The 22,960-nt window shown below is 41.6% G+C and overlaps 3 protein-coding genes across 4 annotated transcripts; 1 reads left to right on the top strand and 2 right to left on the bottom strand.

Annotated features, from left to right (window-relative positions):
* Positions 1-2,062: 2,062 nt before the first annotated feature.
* LOC115201301 (mucolipin-1-like) lies at positions 2,063-15,111 on the bottom strand. Its single transcript, XM_029764819.1, has 14 exons — positions 14,393-15,111; positions 11,006-11,244; positions 10,747-10,908; positions 10,390-10,546; positions 9,303-9,384; positions 8,215-8,311; positions 7,566-7,665; positions 7,310-7,416; positions 5,268-5,417; positions 5,033-5,134; positions 4,770-4,892; positions 4,437-4,643; positions 4,064-4,202; positions 2,063-3,965 (listed from the first exon to the last, which is right to left on the bottom strand). Exons 1-13 carry the CDS (start codon positions 14,430-14,432, stop codon positions 4,071-4,073), a joined length of 1,698 nt encoding a protein of 565 aa, XP_029620679.1. The 5' UTR covers positions 14,433-15,111; the 3' UTR covers positions 2,063-3,965; positions 4,064-4,070.
* A 467-nt stretch (positions 15,112-15,578) lies between these two features.
* Positions 15,579-17,378, bottom strand: LOC115201314 (trafficking protein particle complex subunit 5). 2 transcript variants are annotated; one of them, XM_029764852.1, is made up of 4 exons: positions 17,229-17,378; positions 16,765-16,917; positions 16,251-16,523; positions 15,579-16,129 (listed from the first exon to the last, which is right to left on the bottom strand). In XM_029764852.1, the coding sequence occupies exons 3-4, from the start codon at positions 16,518-16,520 to the stop codon at positions 15,833-15,835; spliced, it is 567 nt and encodes a 188-aa protein (XP_029620712.1). In that variant the 5' UTR covers positions 16,521-16,523; positions 16,765-16,917; positions 17,229-17,378; the 3' UTR covers positions 15,579-15,832. The 2 variants fall into 2 exon arrangements, with proteins under 2 accessions (XP_029620712.1, XP_029620704.1); XM_029764844.1 differs by lacking the exon at positions 16,765-16,917 and having other exon boundaries at positions 17,229-17,367.
* Positions 17,379-17,897: 519 nt separating this feature from the next.
* LOC115201308 (N-acetylmuramoyl-L-alanine amidase) lies at positions 17,898-22,726 on the top strand. Its single transcript, XM_029764830.1, has 5 exons — positions 17,898-18,078; positions 18,337-19,176; positions 19,394-19,604; positions 21,924-22,218; positions 22,645-22,726. The coding sequence occupies exons 1-5, from the start codon at positions 17,967-17,969 to the stop codon at positions 22,657-22,659; spliced, it is 1,473 nt and encodes a 490-aa protein (XP_029620690.1). The 5' UTR covers positions 17,898-17,966; the 3' UTR covers positions 22,660-22,726.
* Positions 22,727-22,960: the final 234 nt, after the last annotated feature.

Genomic DNA, 22,960 nt, shown 5'->3' with positions numbered 1-22,960 from the left:
GCTGACCTGTGTGGTTGTGTTATGGTCACACTGTCACTAGGCAATGTAAAGTAGCCTTGTGCTGCTACGCCTTTGTTGATATGCTAAGATTGATATCGCTTGTTTTGTATTCTATCATGCAATAACCCCAACTCCCTACAGCTCCTCGCACTTCTCTCTCTCGCTCTCAAAATTATCAGCAAAGGTAAACCCTCTGGCCCACACCTACACAATTAGTTACACATGCTTGACTAACATGACTTTCAATAAACACACACACACACACACTGTCAAACAGACCAAAGCAGACCAAAGCAGACAGTAGAAATGTAGTGAAAGAAATGTATTGTGAGGGAAGCAGAGAAGGAGAAACATAGCAAACACACTAAAACAGAGGTACCCACACACACAAGAACTATCACACAGATCTTTATCACACACAGTAAAGAGAGGGAGAGGAAAAACAGAGAAAGGCAAGGAAAAGAGGATGGGAGTTTGGGGGTCCTATACTAGGTTCGGCCTGCCAGAGATGGACGTATTGGCTTGGTGAAACAGGCACAACAAAGAGAGGAAGTTTTTTTTCCACACAGGCTGTGGTGCGCTGCAGTGGAGACAGGAAGGGGCAGGGCAGTGTACTCGCCACCTAGTCCCCCTGTTATTTATCTCATTGTTGTGTCCCCTTGGCCAGCAGCCCAGCTGGGGCAACGCAGCACAAAAGAACTGGCGCACAGTCAGTCAAACCTCTGGATGTTGTTGTGCTAACTTTAACAAGGAATACACACTAACACCTGCGAACAGACACACAGTGACACACACAAGCTTGAGTGCTGTAACACAGGCTGTTCTCATATCAGTCAAATCACACAGAGGAAGCAGGTATTGTGCAAAAAAAAAGGGGGAGACGCCCATCTTATCAGACATAGTCTATATCCTCAAAGGAAATTCACAGACACGTGTTTCTGGTCGAGAAATGGACTTAGAATATCTAGGATGTAAACATTAAACACGGCACACAGTACATGGTAGCCTGTTCATCATTACATGCCTCTGAATACCATGTTCACAAGTTAGCACACGCCAGCAGTGCACCTGCTTCTGTTCTGTGTGAGCTTGGGCTCCCAGGAGAACAGAACGTGCCAACACAGCATTTCATTAACATGCTGCATACTAACACACTTGAAGAACATGTAACACACATACAGCACTGACTATATACTTACGACTACAGTCAATTATAACCTAATCTCACTGCAACATTAACATTTCTTATGTTAAAACAGTGTCATAATAGAACATTTCAGATAAACAAAGATTGCTGTATCATAAAACTGCATTATGCACACAGCCTAGTAAAATCCACAACTCATGTTATCACCTAGTTTCACTCTAAAGTAGAGGAAAGAGGCCTCGTGTCTCATGTGGCTAGCTTTAGAGGACTTTCTGTTTAATTGGAATTGTTACCCTGAAACCTGATGATGTCCAGGCAGGCCCGTTTCTGGTTGATGGGTTAGTGGAAGTGCTTCCTAGCCCTTTCTGGCTGCATCCTGCCGTTAATAATGCATGCTGCTACTAAGGGAATCGGACAGGGGCCCCTCTCCTCTATACCACTCAGACGAAGCTACATTAAGAGCACTGACTGTGCAGATCTCTGCACTGATCTTCCCTCCCCATCTGGACATGTGTACTTTTTCAATTATGTGCATTTATCTAGACTCACATCGACCATGTTATCTCCTTTCACTTATCTTTTGTTTTGCGATGTGCAAGTGTACTGGCGTGTGGTAAATGTTGGCCCCTTAAAAACAAGGTACTTTAAACTATTTAGCTCTCATCCCATTTGTTTCTGTTTTCTCTCCTTTCTTTATGGCCTCAGACAGCTATTGATTTTCTTTGACTGGCTGACTGGTAGAGGTTATGTAGAGTCAGACAAGAGGCTCCTTTCTCCCTCTAGTGGTGCTATCATACCACCACAGTCACAGGGGCACTGTACTGGGCTGGCCCTGGCCTGAAGATGATCAGATCATTGCGTCTCAAGTACAATTCACCATGAATCCATACACATAGAAAACGGTCTTCAAGCAAGTTTGTTTACATTACTCTTTAAAAGTTCATAACAGGTCAAGCACTCAACCAACATAACTGACAAAAGGAAATGGTTGTTCTGCCTCATTAACCATGAAGAGGACTAAATGTATAATGTCGTTGACGAGAGAGAGCAGAAAAGCGACAACATGGACCACATCTCCAGAAAATAGGACTCTGCTTGGTAGAAATAAACAGTACGCTTTCAATAGTTTTAATTGGAGGTGGTTTACTGGCATTAGCCAGAGAGGTGGCACAGAAATGCAATGTACTGACAAAAAAGGGCAAAGAAATTAGAAAAGCTATTTTTTTTTTTTAAGTAAAAAAAAATATGTACAAGCGAGATTACATTTTGGATGAGAGATGTTGAGCAATTTGGCCATACTAAAATGATTAGTATCAGTCTAACCAAACATAACATTTTTAAAACAAAAAGTAAAACAATGAGAAATACATCAGAAATTATCACGTTAGCAGAGTATAAAACATTTTAAGAAACACACTACTACTACAACAATCCTTGCAAGTAATCTGCTAAGCCACTGTGCTGCATGCCATGAGACATTTAGCACCGCTTCAAGTTCTGTCGTCACGGTTCATCGTATATGCGTACCTGATAACCTCAAGCAAGATAAGTGTACTAAGTAAAAACATTCAAAGAATGGGAAGAAATGTACATTTCTGGTCATCGACACATACTTGAATACATTTTGAAAACATGTCATGGAAAAACACCTTCACCAGAAACAGTGCATTCTGGGTACACATCAATGATTTCTCTATTAGTCCTATACTGACAACTCTTCCCTTCCTTTTGATCGCTTACGTATCTTGTGCAATGAGAGTCCTTTTTTCCCCTAATGAACATCACTATAAGCTTACATAACATTTCATACAATGAAATTACATTATCACTTCAAAAGGTTTTTCAAATAAAACAGATAAAATATGATAATTCAGTCCCTTTCCTTCAGTGAATCATGATTTGGACCACATACTGGTTTGCAGAATTAATTTGCCCGGAGAGAGATTCAATAAATGAACACTGAATTCAATATAACAATGTTAGATATATCTCATAAAATAATCCTTTACTGGCCTTGTATTTCAGTCAGGTGCAACAGTCATCCAACAAAATAATTAATAAGGGTGGTTAAAACATTTAGCATAGTTTAAAATTAAAATAAAAAAATGTTGCTTTTCTTCAGCAATATGGAGTCTGTACAGTGCACTATAAAACCCACTATAGCGGTCTTGCATTGGTGTTCAGGTCAGGGTCACCTGTCTCTTTACACCAAAGGCTTCATACATATTGATGACTAACTATGGCTGCAGGTCCCGTCCTTGAACATGTAGTCATCCCATCCAGAAGAGGAGAAGGTAATAAAGGACCAAAGAGTGAGTAGCCTTCACTAAAAATACAGTACATAATGGTGTGCATGCTTCAGCCTGTCTGTTAGTGTGTGTCTCTGTCATAAACATGATTCAGAGGACAATCATAACATTCAGGGGCACAGTAAAGCACAATTAAACCATTGCCGTCCCTCAGTCATAGGGTCATGCAGACCCAATTCAACAAAGGCTTATCAACAATATAAATCAAAACTGCACCATAAAACTCCTATTTAGTAAAACATATTCAGATATACAGTACGTTGTGCAAAATCAGTTTCCTCTCTGAAGGACAGCTAGCTATATTGCTGTATTACAGTCAGGAATTAGCTAGCAGAATGTGCTAGCCATATGAATGTAACTTGTTAGCTATAAAAACCCAATGAACTGGCATATTAAATATTAATGTGCGATCTACAGCAGTTAGTAATATGTACGTTGTACAGTACCAGTCGGAATTTAAATGCACCGACGTGCCACATCCTACAGAAGACATCCTCCCACTGGTGGATCTGAAATAGAGAAATGACCAATCTATGTCAATGGAATTGAGATTACTTCAAAGACAAAAACATCAAACCCTGAATGACACACACACGAACATACTCACTGTCTCTTCAGTCACAGCAGCAGAAGAATGAACAGGAGGATGCCTCTGGGCCACGGAACTTTCCAGAGCAAGGTGTATCAGTACACTCTGCTATGAAAGCATGCAGGTCTGTGATGTGCATCGGCTCCTGGGTTTGGGCCTGTAGAGAGACAGAGTGCTTTGATAAAACTACTGTAAAGAATCCTCTTCCATCCTACTTCCTGTACATTGCACCCTTTTTCCCCATATGGCACTCATCAACACTCCATCTTTTATTTTAATGTCACTAAATCATCTGTCCTGCATTTCTCCGTTCACTCTTTCCACCCGCCATCCCTCATCCTCCCCTTCTATCGCTCCACTCATCCTTCATCCTTCATCCCTCCCACAGTACCATGATGGCATCGTAGGCTCCGGTGATGAGAGCGATGAAGAGGGAGAGCACCATGTAGATGAAGAGGGAGATGAAGGTATAGAGGTAGACCTGGCTGAACACCCACACCAGCGTGCCACTCTTCTGCATCTCAGCAAACGTCACAAACATATCGTCCCCGTTGATCAGAGAAAACAGGCACTCTGACACCATGGACAGAGAGCGGAACTGCGGGGACAGAGAGGATGAGTTGGTGAATTAGAACACATTTATTTTTCACAGTTTCAGCAATTCGTGATATTGCTAATGAATAATAAAAATACATGTGTGTGTGTCCTGTCCATGACCAAATACCTTGGTATGGTAAGGACCCAGCACGATCCAGCCACAGAAGCAATAGCCCAGGTATATGGCAGCTACACAGAGGCAGAAGCGGATTACATTAGGAAAGGCAGCCCGCAGCGTCACAATCAGGATCTGAGAATAAGGAAGAGAGAAAACATAAGACTAATTTACACATGGAAAAAGAGGTGGGAAGTGACGCAAAACCTGCTCAGAAAGCCATTCAACTTAAATGTCAACGTGTGCATTTTTGTGTGACTGATTATGTCACTCACATTGTACTTCTGGAAGAAACTGAGGTAGCGGAGGACTCCCACCCACACCAGCAGAGTGGAGGTACCAAGCAGAATCCCACACACATCATACAACGACATGTTCTGAAGGACAGAGTCAATTAAATTAATTGTATTAATAATTCTATTATTTGCTCTGTCTAATTCTAACGGTGGGGGGGACTGGCGCAGGCCTGGAAAGATATGAAACTAAAAGCAATGCATTGTTCTGTATTACCTTGGACTCTATGCCAATCTTGATGAAGCTGCCGGTGATGGTGAACAGGTCACTGATGATGAGCAGGATGAACCAGCCGTTAATGAACTCCATCCTGTCCGCCCAGCACACACTGTGATTCAGCCTGTGTCTGAAGAACTGGACATACTCCTGTCAGAAACACACAGAGAGACGGGACAGACAAATGAACAGAATTAACCAGCGATTCCCAAACTAGGTGTCGTGACTATGTGGGGGTCGCCTGATATGGCCTTGCTGTCCTCAGTCAACCTGGTCGTACTGCTGCTCCAGTTTCTACTGTTCTGCCTGCGGTTAAGGAACCCTGACCTGTTCACCTGATGTGCTCCCTTGTCCCGGACCTGCTGTTTTCGACTCTCTCGCTCTACCACACCTGCTGTCTCTAACTCAGAATGATCAGCTATGAAAAGCCAACTGACACTTACTCCGGAGGTGCTGACCTGTTGCACCCTCTACAACCACTGTGATTATTATTATTTGATCCTGATGGTCATCTATGAACGTTTGAACGTCTTGGCCATATACTGTTATAATCTCCACCCGGCACAGCCAGAAGAGGACTGGTCACCCCTCAGAGCCTGGTACCTCTAGGTTTCTTCCTAGGTTCCTGCCTTTCAAGGGAGTTTTTCCTAGCCACTGTGCTTTTACATCTGCATTGCTTGCCGTTTGGGGTTTTAGGCTGGGTTTCTGTATAGCACTTTGTGACATCGGCTGATGTAAAAAGGGCTTTATAAATACATTTGATTGATTGATATGAAAATGGGGTCGCAAGTTGACACCTACTCATTCAAGGGTTTTTCTTAATTTTTACTATTTTCTACATTGTATATTAATAGTGACGACATCAAAACTATGAAATAACACATATGGAATCATGTAGTAACCAAAAAAAAGTCTTAAACAAATCAAAATAAACTTTAGATTTGAAATTCTTTAAGTAACCACCCTGTGCCTTGATGACAGCTTTGAACACTCTTGGCATTCTCTCAACCAGCTTCATGAGGTAGTCACCTGGAATGCATTTCAATGAATAGGTGTGCCTTGTTAAAAGTTCATTTGTGGAATTTATTTCCTTCTTAATGCGTTTGAGCCAATCAGCTGTGTTGTGACAAGGTAGGGTGGTATACAGAAGATAGCCCTATTTGGTAAAATACCAAGTCCATATTATGACAAGAACAGCTCAAATAAGCAAAGAGAAACAGTCTATCGTTACTTTAAGACATGAAGGTCAGTCAATCTGGAAAATTTCAAGAACTTTAAACGTTTCTTCAAGTGCAGTCGCAAAAGCCATCAAGCGCTATGACGAAACTGGCTCTCATGAGAACCGCCACAGGAAAAGAAGACCCAGAGTTACCTCTGCTGCACAGGATAAATTAATTAGAGTTAACTGCACCTCAAAAATTGCAGCACAAATAAATGCTTCACATAGTTCAAATAAGAGATATCTCAACATCAACTGTTCAGAGTAGACTACATGAAATCAGGCCTTCATGGCCGAACTGCTGCAAAGAAACCACTACTGAAGGACATGAATAAGCAGAAGCGACTTGCTTGGGCCAAGAAACACAAGCAATGGACATTAGACCGGTGGAAATCTGTCCTTTGGTCTGATGAGTACAAATTTGAGATTTTTGCTTCCAACCGCCGTGTCTTTGAGACGCAGAGTAGGTGAACGGATGATCTCCATGTGTGGTTCCAACCGTGAAGCTTGGAGGAAGTGGTGTGGGTGTGCTTTGCTGGTGACACTGTCTGTGATTTATTTAGAAGTCAAGGCACACTTAACCAGCATGGCTTCCACAGCATTCTGCAGCAATACGCCATCCCATCTGGTTTGCGCTTAGTGTGACTATCATTTGTTTGTTAGTCTTGTGAAATCCATAGATTAGGGCCTAATGAATTTAAATTGACTGATTTCCTTCTATGAACTATAAGTAAAATATTTTAAATTGTTCCATATATATTTTGTTCATATAAATTACAATGTAACAACATTTTAGAATTTTGGGGCTCAGCCTTGGTCTTACATGTTGTAGGATGACTCCTCTGAGGATGGAGCGACCACACAGCAGCAGGGACAGCAGACACACTATGGCCACCAACACGTCAAAAGCCTCCCGTGCATAGTTCTCCGCTATAGGAGAAAGAAGAAAGGAGGGTTGTTTGAATGAATTAAGTCAGGGAGTGAAGGGAAGGAAGAGGCAAACAGCTAGTAAGGAACAGCAGGAAAGAAGTGAATCAATCTCAAGCAGTACCCCCCCCCCCCCATCCTCGCTCTCTCACCATGTCCCCACACGTTGGGGTCTTTGCACTTCTTGATGGAGACATGGTTGAGCAGGCTGATCTTCACTCTGCCGCTGTGAGCCTTGTTATCCAGGACAACCTGACAGCAGCCACAATACACACACTGTAAACGTAGCTACAACACAAATCCTTGCTTTATAACAGCTGTCTAAGACACAGTGGGCTGTATGGGGCTGCAGTGTTTCCCCTATGAATTTTTTCAGCAGCGGTGGCAAAGTTGGGCGATGGGGTGTGGCGTGCTAGTGGGCATGGCCAATGGCACGGTTTTAGAGGCCCTCCTCTTGGCCGCGGAGACAATTTTGCTGTTTTAAAGCTAATTTCCTGCAATTCTACACATTTCACCATGGTTTACGCCGTGTTCTTATGCCAATGGAGTGACTCAAATTATAACAAAATCAGTGGGGGCCACATGCCATGACTACCTACTTTATTTTTGGTGATTGTTAGTTCTCAAAGATGATCTTATTTTTAAATATATTGCGCCATCCTATATTTTCTACATAGATTATATCTGTATTTAGTTGCTTCAGTTTACACTGAAAACATTTTAAAACATTTGTGGCTGCCACAATTTAAATGCATATAGGTGAAACTGGGCTGTTCAGGGGAAATTGGTTGGTCATCTCACCATAATAGCAAAGGTGTAGCAGTCGGGGATCTCATTGTTGATGATGGTCTGGATGTTTATGGCCTTCAGCTGGAACTGAATGGTCACATTGATCAGCCTGGAGACCAAGAAGAAGAAGAAGAAGGAGACAAGATCCAGTAAGAGAAATGCTTGAGAAGTGATGTTACCCAGTAATGTTCCATGTTGATATGTAATGCTGAAATGACTCGAGTTACATACCGTACATTCCGGACTATAAGCCGCAACTTTTTTCCCAGGCTTTGAACCTCGCGGCTTAAACAATGACGCGGCTAATATATGGATTTTTTCCGCTTTCAATTTTTTTTTCTCCCAAAAAACACATTCTGTGACGTGATCAGTTTTTTGGCGGCATGAAGCTTTCATTAGACCAATGAAATTGCCGAACGGATTAAGGTCAAAAACTTTTTTGTTTACTATTTAGATTAAATCGAGCGCTCTCAAACTTCCCATCATTCTGATTACGGTAGTCATTTTGTCACCCTCATCATTGCAAAGACACGGAGAAATGCATATGATGCAGCTTTCAAGTTGAAGGCGATTGATCTGGCTGTTGGAAAAGGAAATAGAGCTGCTGCACGGGAGCTTGGTCTTAATGAGTCTTGCCCATAAGACGTTGGAAACAGCAGCGTGAGGAATTGACTCAGTGCAAAGGCAACTAAAGCTTACTGCTATTTTTTTATTTTTTGTTACAAGCCGTGTTTCGTTAAAGCCTATTTATTTTTGTTACAAGCCGTGTTTCGTTAAAGCCTATTTATTTTTGTTACAAGCCGCGTTTCGTTAAAGCCTGTGTAAAGTTCATGTTTCAATGTACCGGTAGGTACCTGCGGCTTATAGACATGTGCAGCTTATTTATGTTCAAAATAATTTTTTTATTTTTTATTCAGTGGGTGCGGCTTATATTCAGGTGCGCTTAATAGTCCGGAAATTACGGTAAGCATTACCATAAGCAATACATTAACATAAGAAAGGAGTGACAAAATTACAAAAACGGGATTCAAAACCCCATGAGGAATTGCATGCAAGAATAAAAGGGGAGAGGGAGCAAGGGAGACCATTGTGTGTCTCACTTGTGAAACTGGAGAGTGAAGTTCTTGTAGTCACTGTAATCAGGAGAAGGAGGGTCTGGTAGTGGGTCCACACCAATGCAATCTGAAAAAGACCGAAGGATGGAATAAAAGCAAGTTGAGAGAGTAGGAACAAAAACAGAAATCCAGAAGATTTATTTCCAGAACCATATACACGGAGTATACCAAACGTTAGGAACACCTTCCTAATATTGTGTTGCACCCCCCCAGTTGTGTCACGTTGGCTGGATGTCCTTCTTGATACACACGGGAAACTGTTGAGCATGAAAAACACAGCAGCGTTGCAGTTCTTGACACAAACCGGTGCGCTTGGCATCTACTACCATACCCCGTTCAAAGGCCCTTCAATCTTTTGTCTTGCCCATTCAACCTCTGAATGGCACACATACACAATCCATGTCTCCTCCCCTTCATCTACACTGATTGAAGTGGATTAAACAACTAACATTAATAAGGGAACATAGCTTCACCTGGATTCCCCTGGTCAGTCTACGTCATGGAAAGAGCAGGTCTTCCTAATATTTTGTACACTCAGTGTATATTTGACACTTGCAAGTATTCTGTTATTCACTTTTTTTCCAAAGCCAATGGAAAATACTTTCACAACTTCAACATTTTGAAATACAAGGTTATCTTAACTACTTCTGTTTAGTTGCCAACCTTGACTCAACCGCTTTTGATAACATTTCAAACAATGGTCCGTTGCCAAAACACATAAACAAAACTGTGCCGATGAACTATCTTTGAGAAATCAGCAGGTGAATCGAACAGAAGACGTCCATTTGGCCAGCTCTCTTATTATTTTGCTGATGTTAGTGGAAATAGCACTTATATGGTAATGCTTTTATGGACAGGATCTATTCTCAGCACTGAAAGTAGGGCACGGTTAGAGGGCAACTCTTGACATATCTGGAGCTTTGACTCACTAACAGTTACTTCTTAACGGGCCAAAGACAACTGGCAGTGGATTAAAAAAAACATGACCGACAGACTGATGTGAAATACATGGAGGGGGAATTTGATAGACAACTTAATGAACAGAAAAAAGAGGAGAATGCGGCCAGGGTACCGGTGATAACTTCGGGGTCGATGTCAAAGGTGTCGTTGATGGGGTCGATGATGCCCCTCTTGTAGTACCGCTGGCACAGAGAGAGGGCACTCCCATTCACACCCTCACCCCACACATATGCATACCGCCCCACTGATGTCTGCGGTAGAGCCAGGTACTGAGGAAAAGAAAAGAGAAAGGATGATGAATGGAATATGTAACATACAGTTATACTAATAGCAAGACATCATATAGACAGACAAGGAAGACAAAAAGATAATTTAATAACACAAGGCATTACATAGAACAAAATGAGAGGGTTGAGAAGTCACTCATCTGCGGGTCTCTGTTTAGTGTTGCGTACTGAGATACTAGTACCTGATCTACAGCATAATAAATATGGCTATAGAGTTCACTCTGTGTGTGGATTGCCATTGAAGAGCCATCCCGATAGTCTTTAAGGAAAAGGTGTTTGAAGGATGCTGTGTTCTCTTCCTTGAATGTCACCACCATCTGGTTACTCAAGCCAAACAGGACTAACTAGAGAAGGGAGTGACAGGGGATTAAAGGTTAAAACAATGTAAATCAACAGAAGCCCTATCATGAATACCAATTCTTCAGTTCAGTAAAGGCCCACCTGTACAGTGACGATGAGGATCTTGAGCAGCTGCAGGACCAGTTTAAAGGGCTTGCGGCCTTTGGCGTGGTACTTGTCACAGGGGCTCATGAAGAAGTACTTGAGCTTTCTCCGCAGTGCCTCCTCCTCCTGCTGCTGTTGCCTGAGCTCTGAGGCTACCAGACCGGTGAGCCGGGGGTTCCCGCCACTGAGGTCATCGGACCTGTAGCTGCTCACAGGTGAGAACAGCTCATCCTTCTCTGAGAGAGAATCAATGACAGACATGGGTTTCTACATACAACATAGGGAAGGCATATTTCAAAAGAGCATTCATAAGCTTGATATTGCTGCCGAAAAAGAGGAAGTGGGAAAGCGATGTGGTATTATAATTTTACTATAATTATATAATTCAAGCATGCATTGGATCAGTAGGTATGATATAGGCAGGGTTATATCCTGCCTGTTTGGCCCTGTCCGGGGGTATCATCGGATGGGGCCACAGTGTCTTCTGATCCCTCCTGTCTCAGCCTCCAGTATTTATGCTGCAGTAGTTTATGTGCCAGGGGGCTAGGGTCAGTCTGTTTCATCTGGAGTATTCTCTTGTCTTATCCGGTGTCTTGTGTGAATTTAAATATGCTCTCTCTAATTCTCTCTTTCTCTCTTTCTTTCTTTCTTTCTCTCTCTCGGAGGACCTGAGCCCTAGGACCATGCCTCGGGACTACCTGGCATGATGACTCCTTGCTGTCCCCAGTCCACCTGGCCATGCTGCTGCTCCAGTTTCAACTGTTCTGCCTGCGGCTACGGAACCCTGACCTGTTCACCGGACGTGCTTGTTGCACCCTCGACAACTACAATGATTATTATTATTTGACCATGCTGGTCATTTATGAACATTTTAACATCTTGACCATGTTCTGTTATAATATCCACCCGGCACAGCCAGAAGAGGACTGGCCACCCCTCATAGCCTGGTTCCTCTCTAGGTTTCTTCCTAGGTTTTTGGCCTTTCTAGGGAGTTTTTCCTAGGGAGTTTTTCCTAGCCACCGTGCCTCTTTCACATGCATTGCTTGCTGTTTGGGGTTTTAGGCTGGGTTTCTGTACAGCACTTTGAGATTTCAGCTGATATACGAAGGGCTATATAAATAAATTTGATTTGATATAGCCCATTCAATAAAAAAAGTAGAGACCCCTTGACTTTTTCCCACATTGTTATGTTAGCCTTATTCTAAAATTGATAAGTTTTTCCCCCTCAATCTACCCAAAATAACCCATAATGACAAAGCAAAAACAGGTTTAGACATTTTGTAAATGTATTAAAACAAAAAACTGAAATATCAAATTTACATAAGTATTCAAACCCCTTACTCAGTACTTTGTTGAAGCACCTTCAATTACAAAATTTGTTTTTTTTCACAAAAGATCACGAAAAAAATATATAAACTGGCCCAAATCAGCTCTACATAATTCAGCAGGGAAGTGTGCAACTACCACACATTATACCAGTGTAGAAACTACGTCACCTACATAGGTATTACCATATCCCTTTCAATTCAAATTCATTGTGGAAATAACTATTTGCAAACCCTTTAAAACGTCCAGAAAGACAGTGGTCTTAGAAGGGAATTTATACTTTAAAATACATATTTTATGTGAATGGATGTAGATGAAAGAATTCTGCCAGTGTTTTAATGTCCTCGTTTCATATTTTTTTCTTTACCTCCAACTCTCATATATATATATCCAAGTGAGCCTATGAGGAACTTGTGGATCAGATTTACCATTATACCCATTGATCAAACATATAACAGACAGACACTACTCAAAATGAGTTGTTTGTGATATCTACACTCAGTTGCCAGGTTCACCACCCTACTCACAAAATAAATTGTTCCTACATACACCAAGTCCTGTGGTCTTGATTTGCTAGACACTAAAGCATGCAGAGAAGTATTCAGGTATTCTGTTACTGTTTGAACTTTAGAATGTGCAAAATGACAGCACAGTCTGTGATGGTATTTTGTAAATCAGAAAAGTTCCAAAACTTGTACTGACTGTAATAAACTCCAACTGGACTTAACTTGAACAGTCTTATCTCCTTTCCCAGTTTCATCAACTGTTTTGAATTCACACTGTTCCAGATGCAAAGGGAGTTGTACCTAATAAAGTGACCACTGACTCTATAGACTTTACGGGATGTGTTCTGGGAATACCCGGGGTATTAAACATTTGCCTGTAAGTGTTCAACAGCTGAATCTATTACCTCAGGAGATGGTACCATTCAGTTTGTCTGGGGATGACAAAGTACTTCAACAAAGCCAAAATAGAAAATGATTGGAAGGGGCCTCTTAGCTGTTAAATTAGAGACGTATAAATAAATGAATGTTGTGCCTTGTAACTAGTTTAAAAATGTGGAACTGTTGCACTAAAAAGGCAAACATTGATTTGGCATACAATTTAAGACTGTTTACATAAAGTTGTACAATGTTTACATAGTCTAACTTTATATAGAACAAATTGTACTTGAAATGAACATTTCTTTAAAGTTATTGCAAATAAATGCATATTTTCACTTTTCTGCGACAATCACTGAATTAGTTATTTATTTCTTCATCTTTAAATGCAATATTTGAGATTTTATGTATTTCTATCAAATCAAAACTGGAATTTCTATTCAAAGCAAAGGTTGAAAAGTATACTAGACATTTATAGAATAAATCATACCTAGTATGATGATTATTTCATAATCAGTGAAAAGCCATTTACAAATGTAAAAATAAACGTTTTGGCGAATATCTGTTGAATGTAAAACCAATTTGACCTCGGTTTGTTTACGGAAGTCGGAGGCGACTACCTGTGCTAATTAGCTATCTGCGACTCCCAACACATGTGTGGGAACAAGGACGCCACAAACGTGTTGTAACTGAAAAATACTGCCTGTTGCAACTGTTAAAACAGGGTAGTATAAGTGTATCAATTTTGCATTTGTGAAATTATTTTGGTGATATGAAAGTAGTACGCTTAATGTTTCTAGAACCGTACCACAATTGAGGATCGATTCACGTGTAGATTGATTATTTGGCTGCCAGAGTCAATTCGCCTCTGAAAATAACATTTAGTATATTCTTGGGCTAGGTACGATACAGCAATGGAAGCATTATTGACATACAATTAGACTATTATGATCATATTGCAATGCTGGGCACTCACAGATGACATGCAGCTTTTTCCCTTAACACTACACAGCTGATTTAAATCATCAATAACCAAACATCAAGCCTTGATCATTTTGTAGTGTTTGGGCAAAAACCAAAACGTGCACCCCTTGGGGTCCCAAGGACCGAGTTTGGTAAATGCTGGTTAACTTTAAAAAATGAGGCTTAGACTGATAAATTGAAGTACATGACCAACCTGTACCGTCTTGGATGCAGTTACAGTTCGATGATGCCATGACGATGCTTTGCAGGACATGAATGAATTCATAAGAATAATACAATTTAAGAAATTAACAGAAATGATCGTGTAGGACTGTCAGAAAACTAAACATTGAGGAAACCAATTACAAGAGAATAGGGACGCAGCGCTCTACAATCACAACGCCGCAGCTTCCAATGGCCACATGACAATCATCATGTGACATGTCTGGAAAATGCCTTGATGGTCATTGGTCTCAAAATATCTAATTCGTGATAGCGTTTGTGACCCCCCCATTAGCCCCACCAATTGCATTGATAGTCAAACGATCAAAGCTAGGCTGCGTTCAGTACAACGGAAACGGTGCCATAATGAACGACCAGATGAAAAACGGTGAGGGGTTATGGGTTCAAAAGGTATCCGCTGCCCTTTAGATGTCACTAATTTCTTCCAAGCTACACTCCGGCACACCCACCGTACGGAGCAAATGTACGTCACACTCTGTTCAAAAACGTACAAGGAAGTTTAGGGGAAAGGTGTAGATATAGCGTTTGCTAAATGACTAAAATGTATGTGTTAAGTACAAATTGTTGAACGTAGCAAACAAATTGAACACACCCCTGGATTCATCGATTTTCCACATATGATCACCTGATCTTTAGAATTACTCAGCAAGTCTTAATATCAGTTAATCGCTAAAATGCTTACACACGGTGATAAACAGTAAAAGTTTTTCAAACATGTCTAGATAGAAACAGGACATTTTTGCCAACATAATGCTCTATGGAAATGACCACTGATAACTTTCAAATTTCACATATTTTGAATAATAACTTAAAATTGTATTTGTTTAAGGAACACTGCCAGTCTTTAATTGCACCATGTTGAACTCAGTTGGAGGGTAAACCATTGCACATGTTGGTGTATTATACTGCAGCCCATATCTTCAATGTGTTGGTCCTTTGTATGACTCCGAAATGTCTTGAGATATCAAAAACAAAAGAGATGACATTCACATACGTCCTATGCAGTCTTGAGAGATGGTTTAAGATACACTGTCAGTGAGAATGTCAGTCATTAGATAAGGGTTGACTGACTGAGCAGATTTACAAGAAACATAGACCTTTATAAACGTCGTCTCATATGGACTCTTCTTGGACCAAATAAATACAATAGCTCAGAATTGGGATTAACATTATAATCATTCATTCATATTTACTCTCTCATGTGGTGATAAAGACATCCTGTTTCACTTCTCAATATACTGTATATTCACAACTCAACTACTCATATGCAGACTTGCCTACAGACCAATCATTCACTCAGTCCATATCTCACATTACTGGCTCGTTAACTCGCCAGAGCATATCGAGACCTAATAGTGATAATGATGATCAACTTCATCATTCTATCATGTGTACACCAACACTCTCTCATCTATCTGCCATCCAGGGCCTTGTCTCTGGCTATCACAGCTTCATCAAACTTGATCATGAGTGTGGTGCCCTTGTGCCAGTGGGCTGTGACCTTGGCAGGGAAGCCACTGTGTGTGAGAATGGCCTCTACGATGCCAGCTGTGAATGCAGCACAGTTTAGTGTGCTGTTCTCCTTGGGCACAGAGATGTAAGTGTTGATCAGTGGCTCCTTCTCTATTATGTAGTAGGTCTTGTCGTCATCGTTGGCCTGCTCCAGCTTGTCTGCCTCCTTACCAAACATGGCTTTCCATACTGACACCTATATGAAGCAAATTGAAAATTATAGACATGTACTTATGCATGGGCATAATGACAAGTGTTACACCTTATAAGACTGTTACATATGAACTTATCTACCTTAAGCCCACGCAAGCACGTACCTTGACGAAGAGCAGTATGTTAAGCACCTTGGTCTCCCTCTTCCCATTCTTCTCCCTCAGCACCAGCACATCCAGCATACTGGCACCAACGCCCTGACCCATGTCTGCCAAGCGTTGCTGCAGCTCGGACACAGAGTACACGCGGCTCTGGCAGTACTGCACCATCTCAGAGAAGAGCAGTGCAAAGGCACTCACACTGACTTCAGTCTTGGGACGGGTTAGAGGCCGTTCCAGGATGTTTGACTTTCCTCTCGTGAACCGAGTGTCCATTTTCTGAAAGAGCCAAAACTGATAATATGCTAGCCATCTCAATTCCAAATCAACCCCTCACCACTACCCTAGGCACGTGAAGATCTGAGAGGATTAGCTATAGCTAGATAACTTTCAACTAGCCTAGAGGGCATGATCTTCAACCACAATGTTTACCTATCCGTCTTAACAAGTTAGTATTTTATTAGTTATTTATTTTTTAGATCTTAACAAGTGCTTAGGGCGGTAGTAGTCTGGCTCACACCTCTCGAATTCGTCACAGCTCGCTGTGTAGTCACGTTGCTCGCGCGTAAATCAGGTGAAATGGGTAGGGCCGATGGGGGGTGTTTTGGGATTCCTTTAGCCGCGCCTCAAGAGGGCCAGCTTCGGCGCATGCACGGGCTGTGGCAATCTTTACCTGCAGTACATATGCAAAGAGATTAGCCAACGACGATTCCGTGAATTAGGAGGAGCTAACTGCGTTGAAGAAACAACAAAGTGGCTGCTAGTGCAGACGAAAGAGGAAGATAAAGTATATTGGATGCTAGCGTAACTAGCCAGCTAATGTAGCTGTTAGCTAGTGCAAATTTAGCTAGTTAAAATTGACAAGCAAGCTAGCGAACTCACTCGACGACAGAAAGGCCAGAACTCAGTCATTCACAACGTTAACAAGCTAACATTAAACATAGTTAGTTAATTATTCTTATACAAGGACCTAAAATCCCTTACCGTGTTTCAATGTTTTCAGCCTGCTGTTGTGTTGGTGACTTCCTGTTCTGGTCACGTGTCTTGTTCTAGTAAAGCACTGATCTATGATCAGCAGTGCATGTGCTCATCTGACATATACCTGTTGCCACGTGTAATCTAAATTACATGCTTTGAAAAAGTTTTTAAAAATGCAAGATGCCCTAATGTCAATTGCATGGTTTCAAAAAATATTCCTGTAAAATGATGCATGGGAATTTCCTTTGTGAGTTCTTGCTGTGTATTTCCAGGGCCATTTGGAAAAGGAACAAGTACATGCTTGCATTCTCATGCGTCACAGACATTTCAGGGACTTAAAAGAGACTGTTACATAAACACAACACACAATGTGATGCTGTTGTACAGTACTTTTAAACAGAATATTGTTTAATATTGAGATATTATGAAACAACAGTCTATACAAAGTACTCAAGGAGAAGGAGAAGAAAAATAAATTACAGACCTAAAGGTTGTAATAGTGATAGTGGTGTAATGCAATAATGTAAATAATGAAACATTTAAATTCCGAAAAACCTTGAGCCATAAAGTCAAACACACATGACAAACACACACTTACCTAACAGTTGCCAATTTCCCACACCATGTCCCTGAAATGGCTCAAATGAATCAGCACCGTATCTGTTTGTACAGTGGTTGCATAATCCACTTGATGTGTTTTCCTTCCTATAAATGTTTCAAGGTAGGCAATGCAATGCATAATACATGCCAGGAGCACAGGGCGTCGAAGACTCAATGATTTCCCCAAAGGAACCGCACTGGAAATGGTGTCTGACCCTTCTTGTGGTCTTGGTCAGTGCTCACACTGATACCAAAGGTAATTCAATCTGTTTGTGTTCACATTTTTCCAATTTATTTAGAGGTTGTGAGCAGTCAAACTCTTTTCGAGAGAGCAAGAAAGTCAGCAAGGAAATGCATTACAGCTACTTAGAGAAATAAGTTGCAAGAAAATGCTATTTTAGGAAATATAGGGTGCAGTTATTAATACACATTACAGAACAGTATGTAGTTTCCGTTTATAGAAAAGCGATGCTGAATATGATCAAATGTTAACAAGTGTGTTTTCTGATTTCAGTCACGTCCTCCCAGCATATGGACGACTTCATCAGAGTGTTGGAGCAGGTAGAAGACAGTAACCCTGGACTGGAGCCTGTAAATGTGTTGAGAGGCCTGCGCAGGGCAGCCGGTCTCAGAGATGAGTTCATGCAGCACTTCTTGGGCACTATCAGGGAGGACAGCACCTCAGAGGCACCAGTTATAGACTCCAATCTCTCAGATTTCATTGGCAGGGCTATGCGCCACAAGGTGACAGAGAGAGGTAGAGAGGAAGGGGTTGTCCTTACTGCTGATGGCACCACGGTTGCTATGAGCCCAGTCCTTCTGGGTATTGAAGCTGGGCTAGTGTCTAAGACGAGGTGTCGTGTCCATGGCCTGTACTCCCTCACTCTGGCTAGGAACTTGGGCCTGTCCTTCCAGCGCTTCCACAGCTCTCTCCTCTCCCAACGCCTGGGCCCTAATGGCTGCTGGGATGACGTGTCCTCGCCTCAGGTCTTCACCCTCTCCGACAAGCCCTCCTTCGCCACCGATGCCCTGGTTAACGGCGGTATGGATGGTGTGATTCTAGGGATGGAGGTCTCAGCTCAGTCCCAGCGTCCTCTCAAGCTGAGCAGCCTACTGAGGACGTACTACTGTCATCGTCTTGATGGACTGGACGCTGCTCCTCGTCTGATCAGCCGCCTACGCAGGGAGAACTTCAGAGAACTGGCCAGGCCCCCCCTCCTGCAGAGGCAGGTGGTGAGATCCCTGGTCCTACAGAGGAGACTGATCGACCACTCTACGATGTTGGCACAGGAAAAGGAAGAGCTGACAGCTGTGGTGAGGGAAGGAATAAAGGAGTTTGTCCACAGATACATGGGTAAGTAAACCCCACTGCAGAGGAGACTGGAGATACAGAGGGTTACTGTAGTGCAGGGAAAGCTAAAAAGGATAGGTCAACATTTATTGGAATAATTTTGACTTTGATCCAAGAAAGCACAAATAGTAACAATAATTGAGACATGGTGTTATTGTTTAAAAAAGGAGTGGATAAACATGTTAAAACTCAATCTCTCTCTGGATCGCCCTGTCTCTAGACTGTCCAGCTATTATCCAGCGGTGTCAGTGGGGGGCTGCACCATACCGGGGCACTCCCACCCCCCTGTCCCTCCCCCTCTCGTTCATGTACATCCACCACACCTACCAGCCTGGCCAGCCTTGTCTCACCTTTCAGCAGTGTTCTGCAGACATGAGGTCCATGCAACGCTTTCACCAGGATGACCGGGGCTGGGACGATATTGGATACAGGTATGTGTAGTACACAGGTCTTAGGATATACAGTGCCTTCAGAAAGTATTAATACCCCTTGACTTTGGTGATTGAGTCCAGGTGAGTTCAATAATCGCTGATGCGCGTGATGGGGGGGAAGGCAGGTGTGCGTAATGATGGTGGCAGGAGTGTGTAATGCTGGGGAGCCTGGTGCCTTCGAGCACCAGGGAGGGGGAGTAGAAGCAGGTGTGACACTAAGAGCTTTGCACACCTGGATTGTACAATATTTGCACATTATTATTTAAAAACAATCTTCAAGCTTTGTCAAGTTGGTTGTTGATCATTGCTAGACAGTCAGTTTTAAGTAATTTAAGTCAAAACTGTCACTAGGTCACTCAGGAACATTCAGTGTCGTCTTGGTAAGCAACTCGAGTGTATATTTGGCCTTGTGTTTTAGGTTATTGTCCAGCTGAATGGTGAATTTGTCTCCCAGTGTCTCAGTAGTCTATCAGGAGACTGAACCAGGTTTTCCTCTAGGATCTATTCCATTACTTTTTATCCTAAAAAACTCCTCAGTCCTTGCCAATGACAAGCATACCCATAATATGATGCAGCCACCGACCATACTTGAAAATATGAAGAGTGTTACTCAATAATGTGTTGTGTTGGATTTGCCCCAAACATAACGCTTTGTTTTCAGGACTTTAAGTACATTTATTTTCCACATTTTTGGCAGCCTTATTGCAAACAGGATGCATGTTTTCTAATATTTTTTATTCTGTACAGGCTTCCTTCTTTTCACTGTCATATATTTTAGTATTGTGGAGTAACTACAATGTTGTTGATCCATCCTCAGTTTTCTCCTATCACAGCCATTAAACTCTGCAACTTTTTTAAAATCACCATTGGCCTCATGGTGAAATCCCTGAATGGTTTCCTTCCTCTCTGGCAACTAAGTTAAGAAGGACGGCTGTATCTTTGTAATGACTGGGTGTATTGACACACCATCCAAAGTGTATTAATAACTTAACAATGCTCAAGGGGATACTCAATGTCAGCCTTTTTGTTTTGTTTTATCCATCGAGGCATTGGAAAACCTCCCTGGTGTTTGTGGTTGAATCTGTTTTTGAAATTCACTGCTCGACTGAGGGACCTTATACAGTAGATAAGTCATTCAAAAATATGTTAAAACTTCTTCTGGATTGGTGTCCTGTCCATGGGACGGTTGAGCTAACGTACAGTAGGCTAATGCGATTAGCATGAGGTTGTAAGTAACAAGAACATTTCCCAGGACATAGACATATCTGATATTGGCAGAAAGCTTAAATTCTTGTTAATCTAACTGCACTGTCCAATTTACAGCAGCTGCTACAGTGAAAAAATACCATGCTATTGTTTGAGGAGAGTGCACAATTTTGAACATGAAAAGTTATTAATAAACAAATTAGGCACATTTGGGCAGTCTTGATACAACATTTTGAACAGAAATACAATGGTTCATTGGATCAGTCTAAAACTTTGCAAATACACCTCTGCCATCTAGTGGCCAAAATCTAAATTTCACCTGGGCTGGAATAATACATTATAACCTTTCTCTTGCATTTCGAAGATGTTGGTACAAAAACGTTTTTTTTCTTCATTGTATTATCTTTTACCAGATCTATTGTGTTATATTATCCTACATCCCTTTCACATTTCCACAAACTTCAAAGTGTTTCCTTTCAAATGGTACAAAGAATATATGCATATCCTTGCTTCAAGGCCTGAGTTACAGGCAGTTAGAATTTTTCGGCAAAAATTGAGAAATAAAAGGGGCGGATCCTTAAGAGGTTCTGTTATTGCACACGGAGTGAGTCCATGCACCTTATTATATGACTTGTTAAGTTAATTTTTACTCCTGAATTTATTTAGGCTTGCCATAACAAAGGGGTTTAATACTTATTGACTCAAGACATTTCAGCTTTTCATTATTAATGAATTTTAGAAAATGTCTAAAAACATAATTTCACTTTGACATTATAGGGTATTGTGTGTAGACCAGTGACACAAAATCTAAATTTAAGAAATGTAAAATTCAGGCTATAAGACGACAATGTGGAAAAAGTAAAGGGATGTGAATACTTTCTGAAGGAGCTGTACAGTTGGACACTACACAGCTTCCCCGCAAACCACAATGCTTATGTAATGTGTCAAGTTTGTGTATACAGTATGTCTGTGTGTGTGTGTCGCTCACATAATTGAGTTAGAAATTAGCCACTGTCCAATGCTTCTGGGAATTGTTGTTTACCAAGCAAAATGTGATTTGAGGATGAATCACTCATGATGAATGACTCATCCCTTGCCGATGTTTGCCTCCAGCTTTGTGGCAGGCTCTGACGGGTACCTATATGAAGGGCGTGGGTGGCACTGGCAAGGGGCCCACACTAAGGGCTACAACTCCAAGGGCTACGGGGTGTCATTCATCGGTGACTACACCTCCAGATTACCATCGCAACAGACCATGGAACTGGTGAGAGATCGTCTGGCATCCTGTGCTGTGGGAGGCGGGCGACTGGTCGGCAACTTCACCCTGTATGGCCACAGACAGCTGGTTAAGACTTCCTGTCCTGGAGACGCCTTCTACTCAGAGATCACAGGCTGGGAGCACTTTGGGGTAAGAGAGTGTGTGCAGTATGTACAGATGTATGATCTTAATTTGATCACCCTATTGGAGGATAACTTTCCTGGAATGCAGGACATTTAAAACTTGTAGTGTATTTGAGGTTTAAAAATGCTTCTGAAGTTTGCAATTTCCACTTTGAAATCTCAGACTTGATTTTTCATTGCAAAAAATGTATCACCCCCTAAAAAAAATCATTAATTATAATCCACATAATAATTCAAATTTCCTGTTGCTGCTGGATTATTTTCCTGCTGTAGCAAACTGACTCAAATTAAGAGCCTACATCTGTGTGTATATGTATATGTGGGGGTTATAAGGCAGTTATTAACAATGAATAGGCCTATGTGTTTTTGTTATTTCATGTCTAATGGTCTTATCTCTCCACAAACGTACTTTCATTCTTTCCATTTTCCCCAGGAGGTTCAAAACTGAAGATATGGTGAAAAGTGGAGTGATTAATCTTGACCAGTATCACAGAATAAATATTTAATTTCTGAGATGCCAGTGTTTGCCTTTTTTTATCAACAACTGTTATATATGACTTTCTGATAGCTGCTCTGATAGAGCTGATCTGAATAGGTCAGGAAATTATGTTGTCAGTTTTGCGTCAGCACCAATCAGTCAATTGACAGCTTTTATTGCTTTTCATTGCGTACACCTGGTCATCTTGGTGAGACACCCGCAGGGAGAGGGGTCACAGCCAGGGGCGCCATTGTACAGCGCACCTGGAGCA

This window comes from Salmo trutta, chromosome 1 (assembly GCF_901001165.1).
Source record: "Salmo trutta chromosome 1, fSalTru1.1, whole genome shotgun sequence".
In the NCBI taxonomy this organism is placed as follows: domain Eukaryota; kingdom Metazoa; phylum Chordata; class Actinopteri; order Salmoniformes; family Salmonidae; genus Salmo; species Salmo trutta.
The sequence above is the reverse complement of the archived record's forward strand: the minus strand, read 5'-3'. Positions and strand labels throughout refer to the sequence as shown.

Coding starts and splice junctions, on each gene's coding strand:
- LOC115201301 (XM_029764819.1), bottom strand. CDS start 14,432: ATGGCATCATCGAACTGTAACTGCATCCAAGACGGTACAG. Junction 7,666..8,214: donor GCTACACCTTTGCTATTATG/GTGAGATGACCA, acceptor GGCTGCTGTCAG/GTTGTCCTGGATAACAAGGC. Junction 5,418..7,309: donor GAGGAGTCATCCTACAACAT/GTAAGACCAAGG, acceptor TGTTTCTGACAG/GAGTATGTCCAGTTCTTCAG.
- LOC115201314 (XM_029764852.1), bottom strand. CDS start 16,520: ATGGACACTCGGTTCACGAGAGGAAAGTCAAACATCCTGGAACGGCCT. Junction 16,130..16,250: donor ACATACTGCTCTTCGTCAAG/GTACGTGCTTGC, acceptor TGCTTCATATAG/GTGTCAGTATGGAAAGCCAT.
- LOC115201308 (XM_029764830.1), top strand. CDS start 17,967: ATGCCAGGAGCACAGGGCGTCGAAGACTCAATGATTTCCCCAAAGGAA. Junction 18,079..18,336: donor TGCTCACACTGATACCAAAG/GTAATTCAATCT, acceptor TTCTGATTTCAG/TCACGTCCTCCCAGCATATG. Junction 19,605..21,923: donor TGGGACGATATTGGATACAG/GTATGTGTAGTA, acceptor GTTTGCCTCCAG/CTTTGTGGCAGGCTCTGACG.